Source organism: Diplotaxodon limnothrissa, linkage group LG8 (genome assembly GCF_057381915.1).
Source record: "Diplotaxodon limnothrissa isolate DT_005_m linkage group LG8, D_limnothrissa_male_GT1.1, whole genome shotgun sequence".
Lineage (NCBI taxonomy): Eukaryota > Metazoa > Chordata > Actinopteri > Cichliformes > Cichlidae > Diplotaxodon > Diplotaxodon limnothrissa.
In genome coordinates this window covers 15,279,220-15,301,238 of record NC_140603.1, presented here as the reverse complement: position 1 = coordinate 15,301,238, position 22,019 = coordinate 15,279,220, and the positions used below count along the sequence as shown (strand labels likewise).

Below are 22,019 nucleotides of genomic sequence, written 5' to 3'. Positions count from 1 at the left end.
CAGCTATTGCTCAAACGCATAAGTGTGTCTCTGACTTTAATTCTGTAATTAAAAAACCTTAGATAATATCAAAAACTATTTGTTAAATCTCACCCGACCGACTCTTTGACGACAGCTGTAAAAAGTGTGAAGCTGAAAGTAAGTTTGGGTTCTGTTGCTAGGCAACACTTTTGGCTACGTAGACACCATCTACTGGTGAAAAGAGTGAATTACACAGTACGCTCTTCTATGAGTGCCTTCATTGTTAAAGTTTATTCAATTTATTAAAAGAAACCGAGCATTAATGTGAAACATTCCATTGTAGGTTTATTTGTTTATTGCACCACAACACTAGAAAGTGAGCAAAAAGGCCCAAAATACATTAAAAAACAACAAAGTTCACATCATTGAGTAATTATGTGAATAAACTCTCTTTCATCAATTTTTAACATAACCTTGCATGGGCCTACACAAGAGATGCACATTTACAGATATGTGGTTTCTAGGCTTATAAAGACAATCACTTTGGTTTATGGTATGAGGTAAATATGGGGAGACAAGGTTTTAATAACAGCCAAATATCAAACATTGCTTGACAGGTGCATATATACACACCTACAGACACACACACACGCAATATGTGTCTCAAAGGAAATAAAATGGAAAGGAGAAAATAGAAATTAAGAAAACTTCGGGTTTAACAACAAGTAGCATATTGGCAGCAGTCACTACTCAGGTGTGACTCTAACGAGGTTTTGCTTTGAGTGCCGCATCTACTTCTTCTTCAGGCAGAAGAGTGTGCCACTGGGCTACTGGACGTCTGGGATTAGCAAGCATGTCTGACCAGTGGCGCAGTCCGACTCCTGTAGCTCCATAACCCATAAAGGTCTTTCCAATAGGGTCGTTGCTTCCAAGTTTATCGTAGTCGAATACTGTGATGACAACCTGCACTTTCTGAAAGGCAAAAGAAATACAAATGACAAGCTTGTCCACACAGTGCTTGGTGTTTCAAAACTGATTACCGGTAATAAAAGGTACCTGTATTTGCTCAAAGGGGACTTCAAAGCTGAAACTCTCATTAAAATAAGGATTGAGTGTGTTTTTCTTTACTGTTGTCTTCTTCTTTTTAATCCGTTTCCCATTTTGTTGCAGAACAATCTTCACATATGGATCTTTTGAAAGAGGAAGTGAAGGTGAGTTGCATCATGCATGTCTATTTCAATTCCTTATGATACTTGGGGATTTATTTTTTCATTTATTTGACTGATAAAATCATGAGGCCTGATTACCTGATAAACCTCCAACATCCATTTTCTTAAGGTTCTTTGCCTCCATGATGTTCACTGTCAGTTTCCCGGCAGTGGGTACATAGCGCAATGAGATGCAGATATCACCCAGTTTTTCCTGCAGGGATAAAATTTTGTGAAGAGAATATTGAAAAAGGGTTATTATCCAGATGTTTAGCATTGAAGGGTTGAAGAGCTGAAACATGTTTAAACAAAGATACAGTACCTCCTGCTTCTCACCACTCTCCAAGTCCCTCCATTGTTGCATTGGCTGACCCAAATCAACACTGTTCATGGGAATCTTTATTTCACCGATCATGTCATGCTTGGAGAATCGATCAAAGTCAAAAACCTGCAAGACCAAAGTCTTTCCACCCAGCTCTGCGTATGGAATCTAAAAAGAGGGGGAAAATGATAACAGACATTTCAAAACATACTGCATTGGTATTTTGGGGGGAAGGGACAGGTTGAGGTTGATTAAGGGGAAGAGAAGTCTGAAGAGGAAGTGGAGACTTGTGCCCAGCGAAGCGTGAAAAGCAACAGCCCGAAGCACCAACTCGAGCTGTGACAAAGACAAAACCCTGACAGCATCAAGTCGACAAGGACAAGTAGTACCTTGAAGATGAAAGTTTCGTTGAAAACAGGGCACAGGTTTTTGCGCTGAACCTTGGTCTCGTACTTCTTCTTTTTATCTGGCAGCAAAAAAACTTTGACATAGGGGTCTGAAGTCCCCCCCATGTCCATAGCGGCAAGGTCCTGAGCCTGAAGGATACCCACGATGAGCTTTAGAGGAAAGAGATCAAGTGTCAGAATCAATGTTATTAGAGTTATCTATAAGTAAAGACTAAAACTAGTTGAGAAAAATGTTTTAGTTATCTGGAATAAAAATCTAAACTAAACTGTAAATGAATCAGAATCACAATCAGAATCGTGTTTATTGGCCAAGTATATGTGCAGACACATACAAGGAATTTGGTTCCGGTAGATGAAATAGAAATACTTAAAAATACAGAACTTTAATATATCTGGACAGAACTGGTCTGCAGTGGTTTAAGTGGTCAAAAAGAAAAAGGGTAGGAATTTTGACATTTCCATGGAGGACTTACCTGAGCATCTGTGAAGTTGTAGTCCAAGGAAAACTCCAGTTTACCCAACTTTTCCTGTTCTTTCTCCTCTTCCTCCCCTTTTTTCTTCACCTCCCCCTCCTATAAGATTAAAACAGACACACACACACACACACACACACACACACACACACACACACACACATGATTTTCTTGTAGTTCTTGAGCTGGTAAGATAAGATAATATAATACAGTGATAGGCGTACCTTCTCTCCAGTCTCTCCTTCACCTTCCTTTGCCTTTCTGCGGCGACCTGCCTTCCCCTCCCTCGCTTTCTTTGGCTTTTTCTTTTTACCAAAGCATTTCTTAAAAATGCAGAAGATGAAGCATGCCACCAAGACCAGAACCACCACAACAATGGCTCCCACTGCCCACATGGGAACTGCCAAAATAGAGATATGGGTTGGCCCATCAGTGGATGTTATAGAAGTATGGTTATCATGAAAGTGCTGGAAATCTCTGATCCGCCTTTGCTGTTAACATACACAGAACTAACACAATGCTGAAACAACAACCAAAACCTCATTAAACAAATATGAGTCAGAACTTCAGATTGATATCCTCACTTTTCAATTCTCTCTATGGAAGGTTTTTTAAAAGCTTGCTGATCTCGTACCTTAAGAAGAGGATTGAACTTTTTTATATCTTAAAATTACAAAAAAAACTAGGGAAAGTCACTTTTTCCCAGTGTTCAGTTGCATCAGGTTAATCAGTTATAACAATATTGTTCAAGGGGACCTATTATCCACCTAATTGTTTTTTACAGTAGTGTGCAAAAGTTTTGAGCCACCCCTCATTTGTGATATTTTCGATTTTGAGCAGCAAGGTCTTCAGCATTAGTTCTCCAGACTTTCTGAAGGACTGTGAACATTGGGTTCTTTTTCACTCATTTTCAGTCCAGTTCTTGTATTTGGGCTTTTTCAAACAAATGCCTTTTTGCATTCAAGAAGAAAAAAAAACTAAAACTAACACAATAGATGAACTAGTGTTTTGTCCACACACATAATTTAGCAAAGAAGGAATTCTTTAGTTGAATATATGAATGCCAAAGATAACACAGTTTGATGGGCATAAAATAGTATTTTTGCAGGTTTTAGATGTGTCCTTGATCGAGCACAGCTGATTTAAATGGCTAAATTACCTCCTCAACATGTCTTAAAGTTCTCCAGAAGTCTGATAATGAACTAATCATTTGAGTCAGGTGTGTTGACCGAGGGTCTAAAACCTGCAGGACACCAGTCCTTGAGGCCTGGAGTTCCCGACCCCTGGTATACACAAAGGAAGTCAGGAGAGATGTACAAAAGTGAGTGTCCACAGGCCTCTGTAAAACACGGTGGAGGTTCTGTCATGGTTTGGGCCTCCATTTCAACCAGTGGTGTTGGAGATCTTGTCAAAACTGATGGAATTATGAATGCAAAAATGTGCTTGGAGATTTTGATCACCCATGCAGTACCATCTGGAAAGACTTTGTTTTTCAGCATAACAATAATCCCAAACATACTAGCAGTAAAAGTATACCTGGATTTAACACACACACACACACACACACACACACACACACACACACACACACACACACACACACACACACACACGGACTGGCCTCCCCAGAGCCCAGACCTCAACTTTATTGAAGCAGTGTGGGATCATCTTGACAGAGAACAGAACAAAAGGAAGCAAACTTCCAAAGAAGAGCTTTAAATGTCCTTCAAGAAGCCTAGAGAACTATTTCTGAAGACTACTTAGGAAATTACAAGAAAGCTGCTTAAGAGAGTTCAGACTGTGTTGCAGAATTAAGGTGTTCATATTAAATATTACCTTTCAAGCTCTTTATAATTGTACAAAGCCTGATTTTTGCCTCATACCATTTATGAGGCAAAAACGTTTATCTATGTTTCCACGTGTTTCAATAATCAGTGAATCCATTTCCCATTTTCCAAGCAACATATGAATGAATTAGAGATGGCATAAGATTTCTGCACTGGAATGCATTCTTAGAATAGTGGACGCCTCATTTAAATTTCAAAATATTCTAATACTGGGCCTTTGCGCAGAGGCTTAGTTTATGTTTGATCTGAAATAGGTCAAATAACTCACAGTTATTTGTATGTGATTACCTCATTTTTTCAGACTTTGCTCATGGTTGTTTATGAGTATCTGCCACTGTAACAATAAATATATTTCAGAAAGTAAAAGCAAAACATAGCAGTTCCCCTTCAGACATTAACAGCTGTTCATGAGCTTGGAGACAGAACCAAAGGTGTAATGCATAATGTCAAAATAAATCATGATTTCTTCTTTTTACCACAATAACTAAAACTTTCTCAAAATTATATTTTAAGCACTTTGTTATCTATGTTTTGCTAATGTTGTGTTATGTCAATAACACACATGTCAGCATTGAGATAATAACAGTCTGTAAACCCACAGCCACCACTAGTTGCTCCACCAACTGCAGAAGCTCATTAAACGCTTTACTCTTAGCATCATAAGCAGTAGTTCTTCATTTCTTGGCAAAATGGCTCAGAAGCACGTTTTCGTGTTCTGTCATTGTAGGCATAAACACTTAAACTGTTGACGTTCTTTGAAATCATTCTTTATGCCACATCACTTATGTTAAAAAGAGCAATTTAGTGTTGGAAATTTCTCCTTACATCTACAGTAGCTTGAACTTTTGTGGAAGACTATAAACATAACTCCTAAACATAACTGGTAAATACATTGATAAATATTATCCATCTTCTTCTGCTTATCTGGAGCCGAGTCACAGGGGCAGCAGCCTAAGTAGAGAAGCCCAGACCTCACTCCAGGAGGCATCCTTATCAGATGCCCGAACCTCCTCAGCTGGCTCCTTTCGATAAATAAATTATAAATCCCTTTGATAAATATAAATTTGACATAATGTAAATTCTGCACAGGGATAGTTTCCTCCCCAATAGCCACATTTAGTTTACGTCATCACTGGTTTATGGATTTCTGTATCATTTTGCAGATTGTGGCAGTAGCTTACTTGACAGATGACTCAGCTCATTCATGAACTTTTCCTTCATGTGGTTGTAGTCGTGCCCAGGTTGATGTTCTGTATGTGAGTGCTCATGGTGTTCTGAATGAGAGTGCTCATGATGAGCAGGCTCTGTTGTTTCCTCCGATTCTGGTTCAGACGGCTCAGCGGCCCTCCGGACTCGAACCCCAGCACCGACCAGCCTCATGTCAGCTGCCAAAACATTAGAATTACTACAGTTATTCACGCTGTTTTTAAGTTGGCTGCCACATTGAATGATAACACAACTTTACATGCATGCTGTGTAATCCCTGTGTTAATGTGTTGCAGGAAGGTTGAAGAGCATAGGACAACTCTAAGCCAGATGCTCAACATGGCTGACCCTAATCCCTCTGTTACTCTCATGCTCTCCTCCATCTCGTGGCCCACGCTTTCACTCCCACGTTCAGCCCATCCCCATTTCTCTCTCATCACTGACTCTGCTGTGGACTGGATTAAACTATGCCTCTACAATATTAATCCAAAACCACAGATTCTCAAAGCTTTAAAAAATAGGGGTTGGTATCATCCTTTGGTTTGCCTTGCATAAAGCCACTGTTTCTGTCATATTGACTGTTTAGAACAATATTTAAATGAGGTTAAGTGGAACACAGGCAACTTTTGGAAAAAACAGATTTTTTAATAAGTAGTTATTATGAGCTGTATTTCCATTTTAAAAGCAAACAAAAATGGCAGTAAAAGTAATTTTTACTGCACCCATTTACTGTGTTTAATAATTGAACATTGAAATTGAATATAGCTTAATGAAATTAAATGATCACTGAAGGACATTTATTAAAATTGAAAACACGATGTGATATCTAATAGGAAACTAAAGTATGTAAAATGAACAATCTGCAATATTAGTGGTCCTTTAAATTGGTTTCTTCAAAGCCAACAGGAAGAAAATACACACACAGAAATACAGCATGTTTTTCTCCTCAGTTTAGACCCTTTTTTTTTTAGGATTTTTCCACTTAATCATAACAACAGTGTTTGAAATTTTACTGAATATTTATCTTACCTGTTGATATCTCCCTTTAATTTTGTCAACACCAAAAGGAGGCAACTTCTAGTTCGGTGTCTTTCTTGTAGCTTTTCCTCTGGCTTGTTGAAGACCCTGCACACCTATCAATCCTTGGGTATGCTGTTGACTAGAACTGGCAGGCTCCCTGCAACCCTTTCCACCAAAGCTAAAGCACTGGCAAATCACTAGAGAAATGTTGTCATTTAATCCCCCCACTTCCCCCCCTCCTACTGATATTAGAAGGCAGACAACACATCTGTTGCTTTACGTCTGACTAAAGAAAAATTTAGACCATCATTCACCTTTTATCGTGTTGTAGTTGCAGGGTTGGTAAATTTAACATGTTGAAGTATTCAAAGCTTTTCCTTGCGCCAGGGGAAAACTGTTTATTACACTGATGGCAGTGTTTATCCATTAGACTCAAGAGATTGTAGTACATCCAGCCCTTTACTAATCTCCTCAGCATAGCTGCCCTCGCAGTCGATCGTCCAACAACAACTTGTACTGCGAGTGGATATTGTGCATGTATGTGTGGATATGTAGTTTCCCATCCTTTTAGCCTGCCATTTTACTGTACAAAACACATACGCATATTTATTAAACTGTAAACAGTAATCTGCAGGGATATTTATATATGCCTTTGTTTTGTTTGGGGGGGGGGGGGGGGGGCACAGATGAGCATGACATAATTGCCTTACATAGAGTTAGGGCGGGCACTTAAAAGAACTCTGCATTTCAGGATATTTTATTAATAAAAAATACATTTTATGCTGCAATACATTAAACCACACAAACACAAGTTACGAATGTTTTCACACTTGGTGAAAACCTGGGAAAATCTGTGCAAACCCTTGTGGTTTCTTAATCTGTCAAGTGTTCTACCTCAAACCACTAGAACCAAAATGACACTTGAACAGAGTAAGGCTACGTCCACACGTACACGGGTATTTTTGAAAAGAAAAATTTTCCATTTTAGTTTAAAAGAAATTCTATCCACATGTGGTTTTGAAAAAAATACCTCAGTCCACATGTAAACACCAAAAGACGCAGTCAAACACTGTGAAGAACATGCCAAATCCTAACAGTGTAGAAATGGCCAATCAGAAGTCTAGAAGCCTGGGAGGAAAAGAGTAAACAGGGTTTTATGCAAATCTTGAGTACTTCTTTTTGTTTTTCTGGAAAGGCAACTAATTTTGTGTTACTTTTCAAGTGCCTTCATCATTTCAAATGTTAATAACCAAAGACTGTATTTTAGCTGTTGTGTAGACTCACAACTTAGGAATGAACAAAATGCATACAGCATGCATAAATTTAATTAAAAAAATATTCAAACCCGAAGACAACGTTGGGATTTGTGTTTTGAGAGCGTCTGTTAAATGGAGAAGTTCACTCTAATGCCTCTGTCTTTTTAAATGGAGTGACAGTAATTGAGTATGCATATGTAACCATGTAAAAACTGCAGATAGTAAGAGCAACAGCATTTTGTCCATATCCGCCACTGTAGAAATTCATCTCATGTAAACAATAATGTGGCGCACAGCATGACGTCAAGGTACACACCTTTGGCATTACGTGACTAAGTCTGTTTTCCTCGTCCACACCTAAACGCAAAAACAGAGTTTTTCGAAAATCTTTACCATGGCAGGAGTATTTAAAAATATCAGTATTCAGTGATCGAAAATGCAGTTTGTGTGGACTAAAGGCTCAAAAGCATAGAAAAAACTCAGTTTTCAAAAATACCTGTTGAGGTGTGGACGTAGCCTAAGACCCATGCCTGTGTGGGATCCACTCTGACGTAAGTCACATGACTTATCTTTGCTGTCAGATAATTAACCAAGAAGCAGCTTGGAAATCGTTAACCAAACTCTCCAGCAGCCCAGCGTTAGCACCACCCAACTGGGAGTAAGCATGTGCCCACTGTTATCTCGTGCAGACGTGACCTAGATAATGTGCTCAGACATTGTGACGAGTCAGATAACTACCTGTCAGAGCAACTGAAAATAACAGTTACACACACAAACCTGACTTTTAAAGACAAACAAGAGATTTTTCAGCATAATGAGACTTTATTGAATGTTTGAAAATGTCCATTTGTTTTTCCTTCTTCAAAAATTGTTCATTTATAAAAATGTTCTGTGGGTTGAAACATGACAATGGAATGTTTCACACATGATAAAAAACAGAATCCACATGAACAAGTTACTCATTGTAACAGCTTAGAAAAATGGTAGTGTTTAGCACCACATTTATGAGAACAATTTCCCCAACACATTTGAATTTCTTTTCTTTATAAGAAAAACTGAGGCATTTCGATTTAACTTGGTCTAGTGCAATTGGATAATACCTGTGGTTGACTGTAACAACTTTGTAAAGTTTTAATGGGAAAGGACGTACAGTGTGGATTATTGCCTTTGCCTATCTCTGTATATTTTGAAATGTGGACCTTTTTCACTGTTCTCCCAGGACCTTTTACAGAGTGTGCTTGTCAAAGAGGTATTCTCCCATAGCACCGGTCGTTTCAGACGCAGTGATGCGGGTGAGACTGCCAATGTAGTCGCCCAGCTTCTTGATGGTGTCATGGCTGTCGACGAGGAAGTGCTGCTCGAGGAAGTCACACAGCTACAAGAGAAGTTAGATGAGTAAGTGGTAAAATAATTCATACTATGACACTTGCAAATATTCTAGACCAAATATACTTCTTGTGTTAATAGCACAAGAATTATATTTAGATATTTAAAAAACTAAACAAAAATCCCAGACATACATGGGGATCAGTATGGCTGCCAGCTCTGCGGTGCACATCAAGGATACGTGTATTTAAGGTTTTCTGATATTCCAGGGAAAAGGTCATTGCATCCAGACCGCCCTTCCAGTCTTCTTTACTTGGTTTCTAGAACAAAATGTTGACACTTTATTGGAGGAAGAAGAAAAAAAAAAAAAAAAAAAAAAAAAGTAGTGTGTACCAACAAATACACCCATCTCAACAACATCTTTAAAAGGACACCCATAACATTTGGGACGTACAGAGATGTTCTGAAGCAAAATTCGTCCGCCTCTCATGTTCTGGTATTCCAGCAGCTTCTCAGCCTGTTCCCTCTCTTTGGCTGAACGCTCCAGGAAAAAACTGGAGAAGTTTGGCAAAGCAACATCATCCCTGTCGAAATACATACCCTAAAAAAGAGAAACAAAAGAAAAGAAAACAATGATATCTAGAAATATATAGTACAGATTATGAGACATACAGGCACTATACTGCTAGGTATTAGTGTTACAATTACAAGAATCATACCAGGGCAAGGTAGGCGTAGGATGCATTTAACTTCAGGTTGATCAGTTTGTTGACATCTCCTTCAGTTTCTGCATGAAAGTTTTGTTTCACCGCAGACTGCATGTCTACAACACAGAAAAAGAAAGCAACGAATGCAGCTAGTGTTGTGCTTAAAAGACAGAAAGAACAATAGAGACAAGTGCCAACAATGAGTGATTTCTCCTTCGTGTTAGAAGTAAGCCCAAAAGAAAGTTAAATATCGCCTACCGCCTCTTCCTCGGGTTCAAACTAGCAAAGACGTTCCGTGTGAAATGCGCTCGTTTTAGCGAAGCACGTATTTATCAGCCAGCAACACATTGCAACTGATATTTAAGAGCTCAGAGAAACACCTGCCCCACTGCCGCCGTGTGTCATCAAACGATTGGGTTCAGGTGGTTGTTACGTTAGTACATGTTATTAAGACTGTTGCTCGGTTAAACACCACTTTTTGTACCCACTTAAACAAGAAATACCTGCTGATGCTATCAGGGTGCAGTTTAGCTAACTTTAGCTACGTTTGCAGCAATTTAGTGCTTGTTAATATACCGTAAGATACGCCAGACTATGAATAAAGTTTTATAAATCTATTCCGGGTCAATGTCACCCTACCATTTTGTTACCTACCTTTTATTGTGATACCAACGTGACCGCAATGTCACTATCTTCCCAGCACAAAATTGTTTATTGTTTACGCCACAAGTAGCGTCCGGTTCTGCTTCTTCGTCGTCGTTGTATGGCAGAGATACACTGAAGTGCAGCGCCGCCCCTGTGGTCGGAATGATTACTGCAGAGGCTTTAACCTGAGCACAATGGAAGAGAGAGAGGGAGCGAGAGAGAGAAAGCAGAAGTTATTATAATTTTTTTTTATACAAATACTTCATGGCTTGAGGTTTTTTCTATACGTCTGTTCTACACTTCCTGTCTTTATTTTAAAAAAAATTTTCCCTTCTCTGTACACTTTACAACTTTACAACTTCTATTTTTATGTTTCCCCATTCTTTCATTGCTGCAAACCACTGTATTGAAACGGGACACGTCTCTTTTTGGATTATTTATATACAGTTGTGTTATTCCATGCACCTGGCATATTTTTCTGGCTTTCCTTTTATTACAGCTTTACTTTTGTTTTCACCAGATTATTTGTTTTCTTAATATACCCCTGCACAGTACACTGCAATTGATTCCCTGGCATCCAAACACACCAAACATGTAGTTAAGCTAATATGCTAAGTGTTTTCTTTGTCCCAGTTCCCCTTGTCTTGTGTCTCTCTGTTTCAGCTTGGGCCTGGGTGCTGATTCAACAATGGTTAAAGTACAGGTTGGAGTACTAATCTGGGTATCTCTGTCTAGTTAGATTTCCACCAAGAATAGTTGCATTAGAGGTGGTTCTCTCACGGACATCCAAGACTGCAGCAACAGATCAGTCACACATTCCAGCAGCTAGCAATTTTGTGTTGGACAACTTCAGTTAGTCACAGCGTGGTGGCACTGAGAAAAGTGTTGTACACACATTGTTTTTTGTGTTCTGAGAACAATGGCTTGAGAGTGCTTTAAACTGAACTGACGTCTAAACTGTACAAGTGAGTATATTTGTTTCCTGTAAACCAATTACCAATATAATCACCGGCTAAAACAATTTCACAACATTAAACATGCATTGCTTCCCCCCCCCCCCCCCCCCCCCCCACACACACACACACACACACACACAGTTAAGGCTAGAGTTCTGATAAATGCGTTTGTGGTTTTAGGAGCCATAATATATGCTATTTATTACTTTACCATGGCAACTATCTCCTCCAGTTACTGGAACAAGGGATGTGGTTTGAAAATATTTCCCGATTCTCTTTTAGGATGTGATTTGAACGAGGAAGATGAGCAAAGTTCTAGTACTTTCTGTGAAGCTGTTCCAGTGCAGCTTTGATCCCTACACTGAGGGAGATTAGAGCTTTTCACTGATGTGTTTGATGGTAGTCTTCACCATCATCATGAAAACTTTATCCTCCTGCAGTGAAACAAAGGCCAGCATATAAGTGTTCACACAGAGAGGTAAAAAGTTGCATCTATTGTATGCGGCTATAGGGCTGAAAGATTTGAGAAGTAGATTCAGTGAGGCTTGTCACGATAGCATATGCAGGTGACACATTTATTGCCATTCAAACTATTGTAACAGAAGAGGCTGCTCTAATTGTGGTATAAGAGCTCTGCCACCACTTATATTAAAGGAAAGCTGCAGAATGTGGTTTGCAAAAGCGTCATGAAACTCAAGCACCATGCTAAACAGAAGCGCATTTGTTTTTAAGACTTTCACAAGTCTTAATAACATGCAAATGATTGTGCTGAAAGCTCCCTACATAATAAAATACTGTTATTTAACTATGAATAGTCAATGCATGCACTTGTTTAAAAAGAGCTATCTTTATCCTCAGTATAACACGGAAGCTCAAAAATTGAAATGACTCCATATTAACAGATGAGGAAAACTATTATCATTTATGAATCCTAACTTCCCCATCATGTTTCCACAGTGGACAACAATTTTCTTTGAAATATCAGCACTTTTATTGAGCGCTACTCAAAATATGACACCATAAAGACTGCTGTGACTTTGTGCGCAGTTAACAGTATGAGGGTAAGTTTCTGTTCGCAGTTCCTTATTGAGATCAACCACAAGGAAGCTATAAATATCACAACTTTCTGAGACAGTGCTAAGACACAAGAAGGAGATCCACTCTGCTGTGAAAGCAATCAGCGGAGGAACCTAAACAGTGATTTTACTTAAAACCTTAAAAAAACTGGAAATTCTTAAAATAAAACAACACAAATATTATTTATTCAAAGTAGCAGTTCACAACTTTACCTGTGATCATAAACAAAAACGTCTCATCTTTTATTTGCCCATAATAAAGGCACACAAGCAGCCACAAGCATGAACAGATAAATAGCAGCTGATATGCAGCAATTACCTCCAATAAACATGTAAGAGAGGCAAATGCTCTTGATTGACGTACCTTTGACAAGCAGCACAGCATGACCGTTAATAAGGAAGTAACAGGCGGGGCAAAGGTCTCTGTAGTTGTACAAGGCCAGAAAGGAGAAGCAGTTATTTACTTAGTCACTTGCCAATATGAAAAGGGACCAGAGGTTACGAGAGGAGGATGTAGCTAAGAATTAAAAGTCAACAACTTTGAATTAAAGTTATCATAGTGCATGTCAGAGAAATTCTTTGCCAAGCTTAAGTGTGGTTTTTGTCAACATACCAGCAGAGGTGCTGAAAATAGCAGCTACAAGGTTATCCGGGGAAAACAAAGGAATTGAACAAGTTCAAAGTATGTGTGCCAGTTAGGAGTCCTGAAGACGATGAAGCTTTTATCCCTTATCTCAGACCACTTGTTGCTCTGTGTCTTCCTGAGTCTACTTTGGGTAAGTTTTTTTTTTACCTTTCACTTTGATGGTGATCAGATAGCGAAGCTCAGTGTAGGTTACCCTCGACAAAAGGAAACAGTGCAGTCAAAACCACAGTGAAGCCTAAATGCATGACATGCTTCATTATGTATTTGAAACACTATAGTTATGTTTTGTGAAATACTGGTTTGTACAGAAATACAAGAACAACAAAATCTTGTTAAACGGCATGAAAATTCTGGACTTTTCCAGATTTTGAAACACGAATTTATTCCTTCTTTGCGACACCGATCTGTTTCCTCTGAGAACAAAAAGAGCACGAAAGAAGAAAATTCAACAATATCTTAAACACTTACATGGTGCAGTGCTCATGATTTAATCAAATCAGATGTGGAATTTTAAAGAGTGTGTCCGAGGAGAAATGTGTTAGATATTTCATAGGCCAGTAACTGTAAGTAACTGTAGCTATAATATACAATATAATAATACATATGATTTGCATTTTTAGTCAAAGCAAACACTTAATTAATAGATTTTTTGCCAGCTCTGTGATTTTTATGTTACAGATGTTGCTAGTTGTAGAAGCTGACACATAAAATGCTAAAATAATTTGACACTGACTTATTTGTTTCCTGCACATTATTTTTTTTATTTTTAGTGAAAGTTTTTGTTCTTATAAAGCAGAATGCTCAGAGGATATCTCGAAGTATTACTGTTCACATAATGTTTATGATATAATGTAGATGTGAAATTAAAAGCAGCAAACATCGCTCTGTGACTCTGCCACAGACTCGTGTTAACTGGGTATTCAATGGTGATTTTTTTTCACAGATTTTAGATTCTGTAGTTTTCACTCTTTTTCTGCTTTTAGGGCACAACTGACTCCAATACAACAATCACATCAACAGTGACGACGACAGTGACAGCAGGACAGAAAAGTACAGCAAAAACAACACAAAAATTTATTCCACTGGCTGAAACAAGTCCCACTCCACAAACTTCAACAGAACAAACAACATCTACAACAGCAAAAGCCCGTAAGAATGAAACACTATTTTTTTAAACTTTTGTTGGTTATTGGTAAAACTGAAGTGAATGTCATTCTGGGTTTTTATTGTGGTAAAAGGTGAACACCACTCTCAACTCATCACAGCTCCTGATGATGTAACAAAAGGCACAGTGGTACAAAGGAATGAAAGCAGTATAGTCAGTGCTTCAGTTCTTGTTCTTTTTAAAACTTTTTTGTAACTACAACCACTGTGTGTCCTCTTTTCTTTTTCAGCTCCAAATAATGTTGACATAGTGAATGTGACCACACAAAATGAGAACAGTATAACTCTGACCTGGAACAAGGTTAACAACATCCCAACATACATCCTGCAATATGGTAATATAATAAAAAAGATTAATAAAACTAAAGAAGGACCCATAGTACATGTGGTCACTTCTCTGACTGCTGGGACAAACTACACATTCATTCTCTTCACCACGTCTGAGGGACTCAACAGCAGTGGATACAGATTCAGTGCTGTGACAGGTTGGTGAGCACTGAACAAAACATTCAGTCTAATTAAAACATAAACAAAATACAAGATGTTGTTGGGAACATTGTTTTAGTTTCTTTTGTGTGTGTTTTTCCTATTGTAGCTCCTCGTAATGCTAAAGAATTCAAGGCCGTTGGTCAAAATGAGACCAGCATAAAGCTGCAATGGAAAACAGTCTCCAACAGTGACAGTTATATTCTTTTGTTTAATGAAAGACAGATCAGCATTAAGACTTTTACAGAAGAATACACAGTCTCAAATTTGACTGATGGAACCAAATACACTTTCACTCTCCTCACTGTGTTTAAAAATGTCAGTAGCAGTGGAGTAAACTGCACCGCAGTCACTGGTAAGATTTTCTCTAATATAGATAAATATGCCAGAATGGACCAGCTAATTAGTAATTGAAACTTTAGCTGATGGAGAGTTTTATTGTGAAAGACACTTTCCTCTGTTATCTTTAGCTCCACAAAGTGTTAATAATGTGACTGTGGTGCATCAAAATGAGACCAGCATAACACTGCAGTGGGAAAAGGTTAAAAACATCCCAGAATACATCCTACAGTATAATAACAGCACTGACATCGAGAAGAATATCAGTGTTTCTGAAGAGGGACCCATTATATATGAGGTGTCTCCTCTGACTGCTATGACAAAGTACAACTTCACTCTCATCACTGTGTTTGAGGGAGTCAGCAGCACTGGATACTCTTTTACTGCTATGACAGGTGGGTGATCATGAAGACTTGTGTGTTACTGGATGTTTTACTCATCTACAACAACAAAAGCCCGTAAGAATGAAACACTATACTTTGACTTTTGTTGGTGAAACTGAAGTGAATGTCATTCTGGGTTTTTATTCTGGTAAAAGGTGAGCGCTACTCTCAACTCATCACAGCTCCTGATGATGTAACAAAAGGCACAGTGGTACAAAGGAATGAAAGCAGTATAGTCAGTGCTTCAGTTCTTGTTCTTTTTGTTTTTGAACTACAACCACTGTGTGTCCTCTTTTCTTTTCCAGCTCCAAATAATGTTGCCAGAGTGGATGTGACCACACAAAATGAGAACAGTATAACTCTGACCTGGAACAAGGTTAACAACATCTCAACATACATCCTGCAATATGGTAATATAACAGAAGATATTAATAAAACTGAAGAAGGACCCATAGTACATGTGGTCACTTCTCTGACTGCTGGGACAAACTACACATTCACTCTCTTCACCACGTCTGAGGGACTCAACAGCAGTGGATACAGATTCAGTGCTGTGACAGGTTGGTGAGCACTGAACAAAACATTCAGTCTAATTAAAACATAAACAAAATACAAGATGTTGTTGGGAACATTGTTTTAGTTTCTTTTGTGTGTGTTTTTCCTATTGTAGCTCCTCGTAATGCTGAAGAATTCAAGGCCGTTGGTCAAAATGAGACCAGCATAAAGCTGCAATGGAACACAGTCTCCAACAGTGACAGTTATATTCTTTTGTTTAATGAAAGACAGATCAGCATTAAGAATTTTACAGAAGAATACACAGTCTCAAATTTGACCGATGGAACCAAATACACTTTCACTCTCCTCACTGTGTTTAAAAATGTCAACAGCAGTGGAGTAAACTGCACCGCAGTCACTGGTAAGATATATTTTTTCTAATATAGTTATATAAGCCAGGAAGGACCGGCTCATTAGTACTTGAAACTTTAGCTGATGGAGAGTTTTATTGTCAAAGACACTTTCCTCTGTTATCTTTAGCTCCACAAAGTGTTAATAATGCAACTGTGGTACATCAAAATGAGACCAGCATAACACTGCAGTGGGAAAAGGTTAAAAACATCCCAGAATACATCCTACAGTATAATAACAGCACTGACATCGAGAAGAATATCAGTGTTTCTGAAGAGGGACCCATTATATATGAGGTGTCTCCTCTGACTGCTATGACAAAGTACAACTTCACTCTCATCACTGTGTTTGAGGGAGTCAGCAGCACTGGATACTCTTTTACTGCTGTGACAGGTGGGTGATCATGAAGACTTGTGTGTTACTGGATGTTTTACTTATGGAAATCCTCTCACAAACTCCTGTATTTAGGTTTCTTTACAACAGATGGGTAATGTTGGGGATGTTATGTGATTTGTAAATAAACGTTTGCAATGGTTTTTACAGTTACAGTTTTTTTGGACCATGCTTATATAATAGCTCCTCATAACATAAATATTGTAACACTGAACATGTCAAATACTACCCCCACCTTTAATCCTAGACTGGTTTAGGAGGTTAACAAATTAAAAGCATCTAAAACAGTCATAATCCTTGAGAGGGACTTGGTAAGGTGCTTTTTTGTCTGATGTACATTTACAACATTAGCAGGAGAAACTTGAAATCAGATTTTTATACTTACTAAAAGCTTAGGAAACCAAAATGGTTACTTAAGGATGTCATTTGTGAATCAGACTTTTTAAAATTGTCTTTATTTCATCTTTAGCTCCTTATAATTCACAGCAACTGCATTTGAATCTGACTAAATGAGACCAGAGCTTCATTTATTTATTAACATATGTGTGTTGCTTATCACTATGAGTGCCTTAAAAGGAAAAAGTAACATCTATTTATGCTTCTGACCCACAGTATTTTTTAAAAATATGTCTCAGATTTTGTATTCTTCTGAAATCATTCTTTGTCCTCTTTCAGCTCCAGAAAATGTCCACAATATGACTGTGACACAAAATGAGAACAGTATAACTCTGATGTGGAAGAAGGTTAACGACATACTAACATACATCCTAGAATATGACAGCGATAATATTGTTATTGGCAAGAATGACATGGACGGATGCACGACATCAGGTGCATCAGTTACATGTGTGGTCTCTTCTCTGACTGCTGGGACAAACTACAATTTTACCCTCTTTACTGTGTTTGAGAACGTCAGCAGCTCTGGATACAACTTTAGTGCACCGACAGGTATGTAATCAAGTGGGTTTTTTTAAACTGTTTGTTTTCCTTTGTAAAATTGTCTTTATTTCATCTTTAGCTCCTGATACAATATATTTAAAAGGGCAATATAAGTCCAAGTGAAATGTCCATGTTTTCCTTCTGGCCTGCAGTGCCATTTATCCATCAAGGCTCCACCCACCAACCATATCTCTGAGAAGAAGGAAGTGTGCATCTAACCCTGATGATAGGCTTGTGCTTGTAATAGAGCAGCAAATATGAATGATGTGCTCTTAGCAAGCAGAATGCTTAATTATTATATTTTATATGTAATTATTTTATTATTTGTATATATAGTTATTATTTATTCAATTAATTTTAATGCTGAGTGCCATTTAGCTCACACACCTATTCAGGCTTAAGTATGTAAAAGCTTGTGATAACTGAACTAGCTCTATACTCCTGTATTTCATTTTAAAAGAAAAAGATGAACAAATTCCACTTCTGAGTTTTGTTTTTGTTTTTTCAGTTCCACCAGTGGTGCCTTGGGTCAGTGTGACTGAACGATTTACTAACAGCATAACTCTAGAGTGGGAGAACATGAATAAAGCCTGGCAATACGAGCTTCAAATCAATGGTGATGTGCCAAGTAGTGTGTCAGACGTCTCCTCAGATACAATCAGAAAAGTAGTGACATCTCTTCAGCCTGGATCACAGTATGATTTCAGCTTAACCACAGTGTTTGCTGGACTCAGGAGCACTCCTTATACGAATTTCACAGTAACAGGTAAACAAACCCCCAAAACATCTCTGTGTTAGACTTTTATAACTTTTTCTTGTCTCTATTCAATGAGTTGTATAAAAAAAGAATCAGGTTCTTGCGTATAACTATTTTCTCACCCATTTCAGCCATCGACTGTGCCAGTGCAGACTGGAAAGTTACCAACTCATCAATCAAAGCAAAGATTGAAGGCTTGTTTTCGACCGCAACGGCCCGTAATGGATCTAACGTTCATATCAGTGATGGACGTGAAAATGTGTTGTTTACTGGACTTTACCCTGGTGCCACCTATAACATCTCTCTTGTCTATGAAAAGTCTTCCAGAGTTTTCTTGCAGTGTGAACACAAATTAACAATTCGTGAGTACAACAGAAACCATTTGAAGGACTAGAATCTGTAAATTAGTATTTAAGAACTTAAAGTAATAACTTTAACTTTCCTGAAAGATGAAGTGTGAATTCTTGTGATTTAGTTTTTAATTTTTACTCTTGCATTCAAATTTTAATCTTGAAAAAGTTTATTGCAGAAAAATAATTTTATGTACGATTTATATACCACAGGTTAACACACATATTTAATATGATTCAGTATGAATACATGAGTTTCAACCAAGTATCATTTTATTATTAACTAACTTATTAGTTTTGATAAATAATCTCAACAAATTAAAAAGGCTAAAACAGAAAATTCTAACTTCTGTAAGGCAGGAATTATTTTTGTGACTTGAGCTGTTAATCAATCATTACTACAGATTGTTTTTTAATTATAATTATATACAGACTGAGTAATTCTTTCAATGTCTAAGTTTGAGGTCTTCATTCTTTGTTTTTATATGAAAATCCAAAAATTTATTATTAACTTTTTAAAGAATAAGAGCACTGCTTTGACCTAAAAGTAAGACAAATAATCTTTCTACTTTAGAACAAATTTCTACTTTTTCTACTTTAGAACAAAGTTTTGTAGTATAAAAAGTTTCATTATATTTACTATAAGTCATATATTTTCTGCTTTAGTTTTGACTGTAAAACCTTTTTCTTGTTTTACTCAGTTCCTCCTAATCTAAATGCTCACTGTGAGTACTGGGCAGCTGGATACTCTGTTCTTATTAAATGGACAGACCCAGAGGGCGAGTGGACTAATGCGGAGGTGAATGTGACTGGAAAGACTCACACAGTAGCTAGTCCTGAAACTGAGATCATAATCGATGGATTCCAACCTGCCAAAAAATATAAAGTGTCTGTAACTTCAATGTCTGGGGTGAGGAGTTCTGAACCGCGTGTGTTTTACTGCCAAACTGATCCAAGGGGTGAGTAAAAGTAACTATATTACCATGTTGCTGCTTGTAATCATAACAGTATACAGTATTTTCAACTTTGACTTGATTGTTTCATTTCACGCAAGTGTAAAAAATAAACCTCTAAACTTTTCAACTTCATTGCTAATTATGCTTTTGCTCCCTTTAGGAGTTATTGCAGGGTCCGTATTTGGTGTGCTTCTTTTTGGTCTCCTGGTTGCTCTGGTTGTCTTAATTTTCCTCAAAAGACCAGATATTATTAGGTGGGTCTCACTTCACCGACAAGAATAAAGTAAATTAAATTAACACATTTATCAAATTTAATGTCTTAATTTTGATCCTGCAGCAGAAAGAAGTCTTCATTCATTGGTGGATCCAAAGTATCTAACACACAGAGCAAGTAAGTGTTTTTTTACAATGACAATTACCCACAATGAAGAAAAACATTAATTATGGCAAAATTAATTAATAAAATTGAGAGAGTTATGTTTTATTTATTTATTTATTTTTAGATCTATTCCTGCTGCAAAGTTTCCGGACCACTTCCATCAGCTGAGTTTGGACGAGAACAGAGGCTTCAGCGAGGAATATGAGGTGCATAAAAAGATCAAGATTTTTTTTCCTCTTCTGCTTCTGTGTGTTCCTGTTTTTGTGTCTTTACTGTTTTATTTCTTACCATTTTATTTGTTTTATGATGGCCAGTATCTCAGTTTCATGCTTTGTTATCTGCTACGTTCATGCAGTGCCTCGCTCCTGTTGGAACAGACCAGACACGAAAGACTGCTATTCTACCTGAAAACAAAGCGAAGAATCGTTTCAATAACGTCTTGCCATGTGAGTCTCTCCTCTGACTGTTGAACCGTGCTGTTGTGAGCTCAGTCTAGCAGTCTATGTCAGGACTACTGGAGGTGCACTGGAGTTAAATCACCTGTTTTCTCATATTAGATGACTGGTGTCGTGTGAAGCTCACTACATCAGATCCTGATGGAATTTCAGACTATATCAATGCCAATTACATGCCGGTAAGTGTTACATTAAGATAAAGTTCAGTGAAGATCTCTTTATAACTACACCATACAGAAAGCATATAAACAAGCACCTTTGTGCGATTTCATGAGCTTTCTTTTTTCATTTCTATAACGAGCAGAAGATATACAAGCTAAATTAGTCTACATATTAACTTTGTCCACTGCTTTTCAGGGCTACAGCAGTAACAGAGAGTACATTGCCACTCAGGGCCCTCTGCCCTCTACTGTTAATGATTTCTGGAGAATGATTTGGGAACAAAGAGTTAAGAGGATCGTTATGGTAACCAACTGCATTGAAGGAGGGCGGGTAAGTCTTCAGGAAAATCTTAAAATGTTTTATTGATAGTCTTTCAAGGAAGTTGTTGTCAGGAGGAAACATACTGGTCACTTCACAAAGAAGAGATCAAGATCTATGATTAAAATACATTTTGTATGTGTCAAAGGAGCTTGCAAAGAAAAGCGTCTGGACTTCTTTAAGTTGCTTGAAGACGTTTCACCTCTCATGCGAGAAGCTTCTTCAGTTCTAAGGTCAAATGGTGGAGAGTCCCAGATATAAACCTAGTGGGAGTAACCCCCCACAGAGGGACAAAAGGACCCCCTGATGATCCTCTAATCGCCTGAGCCAAGGTGTGAAACTGGGCGTGGGTCCCAATCAGCCAGGGTTTTGGGTATGTTCATTGTGAAACCTGGCCCCACCTTATCATGCGAATTCCTGAGGTCAGATGGCCCAGGGTGTGAGTGGGCGTTAAGGCGTCTGGGAAGGGATCTCAAAACTGGATTATAGATGGCAGAGAGTTGGTGTCGTAAACCCCCGCCTCTGTTCAAAGATGGTCGCTCACAGTGGACATAGATGGCTTCTTTCACTCCTCTTTCAAACCATCTGTCCTCTCTGTCCAAAATGTGAACGTTGGCATCCTCGAAAGAGTGTCCTTTATCCTTAAGATGCAGATGGACTGCTGAGTCTTGTACTGTGGAGGTGGCTCTTCTGTGTTGTGCCATGCGCTTGTGAAGTGGCTGTTTGGTCTCTCCAATGTAGAGGTCTGAGCATTCCTCGCTGCACTGTACAGCATACACTATATTGTTAAGTTTGTGTTTTGGCGTTTTGTCTTTCGGGTGAACCAGTTTCTGTCTGAGCGTGTTACTGGGTCTGAAATACACTGGGATGTCATGCTTGGAGAAAACTCTCCTGAGTTTCTCTGATACACCGGCTACATAGGGGATGACAATGTTGTTGCGTCTGTCCTTCTTATCCTCCCTCGCTGGTGTCTGGT

At 38.2% G+C, this 22,019-nt stretch overlaps 3 protein-coding genes across 4 annotated transcripts in view; 1 reads left to right on the top strand and 2 right to left on the bottom strand.

Annotated features, from left to right (window-relative positions):
* The window catches only part of LOC146626563 (receptor-type tyrosine-protein phosphatase H-like), a 447,591-nt gene that overhangs the window by 420,568 nt on the left and 5,004 nt on the right, over nucleotides 1-22,019 (top strand). Inside the window, exons 6-20 of the mRNA XM_085361332.1 lie at nucleotides 14,451-14,705; nucleotides 14,816-15,061; nucleotides 15,177-15,440; nucleotides 15,734-15,988; nucleotides 16,099-16,344; nucleotides 16,464-16,727; nucleotides 18,175-18,432; nucleotides 18,555-18,785; nucleotides 19,475-19,732; nucleotides 19,890-19,983; nucleotides 20,067-20,120; nucleotides 20,233-20,314; nucleotides 20,464-20,554; nucleotides 20,666-20,742; nucleotides 20,921-21,055. Coding sequence (XP_085217458.1) covers nucleotides 14,451-14,705; nucleotides 14,816-15,061; nucleotides 15,177-15,440; nucleotides 15,734-15,988; nucleotides 16,099-16,344; nucleotides 16,464-16,727; nucleotides 18,175-18,432; nucleotides 18,555-18,785; nucleotides 19,475-19,732; nucleotides 19,890-19,983; nucleotides 20,067-20,120; nucleotides 20,233-20,314; nucleotides 20,464-20,554; nucleotides 20,666-20,742; nucleotides 20,921-21,055 — 2,810 coding nt within the window. The remainder of the gene's footprint in view (nucleotides 1-14,450; nucleotides 14,706-14,815; nucleotides 15,062-15,176; nucleotides 15,441-15,733; nucleotides 15,989-16,098; nucleotides 16,345-16,463; nucleotides 16,728-18,174; nucleotides 18,433-18,554; nucleotides 18,786-19,474; nucleotides 19,733-19,889; nucleotides 19,984-20,066; nucleotides 20,121-20,232; nucleotides 20,315-20,463; nucleotides 20,555-20,665; nucleotides 20,743-20,920; nucleotides 21,056-22,019) is intronic.
* syt5b (synaptotagmin Vb) lies at nucleotides 724-5,598 on the bottom strand. The gene is made up of 8 exons (XM_085361347.1): nucleotides 5,400-5,598; nucleotides 2,596-2,771; nucleotides 2,372-2,470; nucleotides 1,881-2,048; nucleotides 1,492-1,659; nucleotides 1,269-1,383; nucleotides 1,018-1,151; nucleotides 724-933 (listed from the first exon to the last, which is right to left on the bottom strand). Exons 1-8 carry the CDS (start codon nucleotides 5,596-5,598, stop codon nucleotides 724-726), a joined length of 1,269 nt encoding a protein of 422 aa, XP_085217473.1.
* LOC146626564 (ferritin, middle subunit) lies at nucleotides 8,544-10,480 on the bottom strand. 2 transcript variants are annotated; one of them, XM_085361366.1, is made up of 5 exons: nucleotides 10,388-10,480; nucleotides 9,746-9,849; nucleotides 9,481-9,627; nucleotides 9,221-9,346; nucleotides 8,544-9,075 (listed from the first exon to the last, which is right to left on the bottom strand). In XM_085361366.1, exons 2-5 carry the CDS (start codon nucleotides 9,845-9,847, stop codon nucleotides 8,926-8,928), a joined length of 525 nt encoding a protein of 174 aa, XP_085217492.1. In that variant the 5' UTR covers nucleotides 9,848-9,849; nucleotides 10,388-10,480; the 3' UTR covers nucleotides 8,544-8,925. The 2 variants fall into 2 exon arrangements, with proteins under 2 accessions (XP_085217492.1, XP_085217493.1); XM_085361367.1 differs by lacking the exon at nucleotides 10,388-10,480 and adding an exon at nucleotides 9,992-10,138.

Excerpts from the sequence above, each read along its gene's own strand:
- LOC146626564 (XM_085361366.1), bottom strand. The coding sequence starts at position 9,847 with ATGCAGTCTGCGGTGAAACAAAACTTTCATGCAGAAACTGAAGGAGAT. Across the intron at positions 9,347-9,480 it reads TTTTGCTTCAGAACATCTCT|AAACCAAGTAAAGAAGACTG; the intron begins GTACGTCCCAAA and ends ATTTTGTTCTAG. Across the intron at positions 9,076-9,220 it reads GCAGCCATACTGATCCCCAT|CTGTGTGACTTCCTCGAGCA; the intron begins GTATGTCTGGGA and ends CTTCTCTTGTAG.
- syt5b (XM_085361347.1), bottom strand. The coding sequence starts at position 5,598 with ATGAGGCTGGTCGGTGCTGGGGTTCGAGTCCGGAGGGCCGCTGAGCCG. Across the intron at positions 2,049-2,371 it reads ACAACTTCACAGATGCTCAG|CTCATCGTGGGTATCCTTCA; the intron begins GTAAGTCCTCCA and ends TTTCCTCTAAAG. Across the intron at positions 1,152-1,268 it reads GGATGTTGGAGGTTTATCAG|ATCCATATGTGAAGATTGTT; the intron begins GTAATCAGGCCT and ends CTCTTTCAAAAG.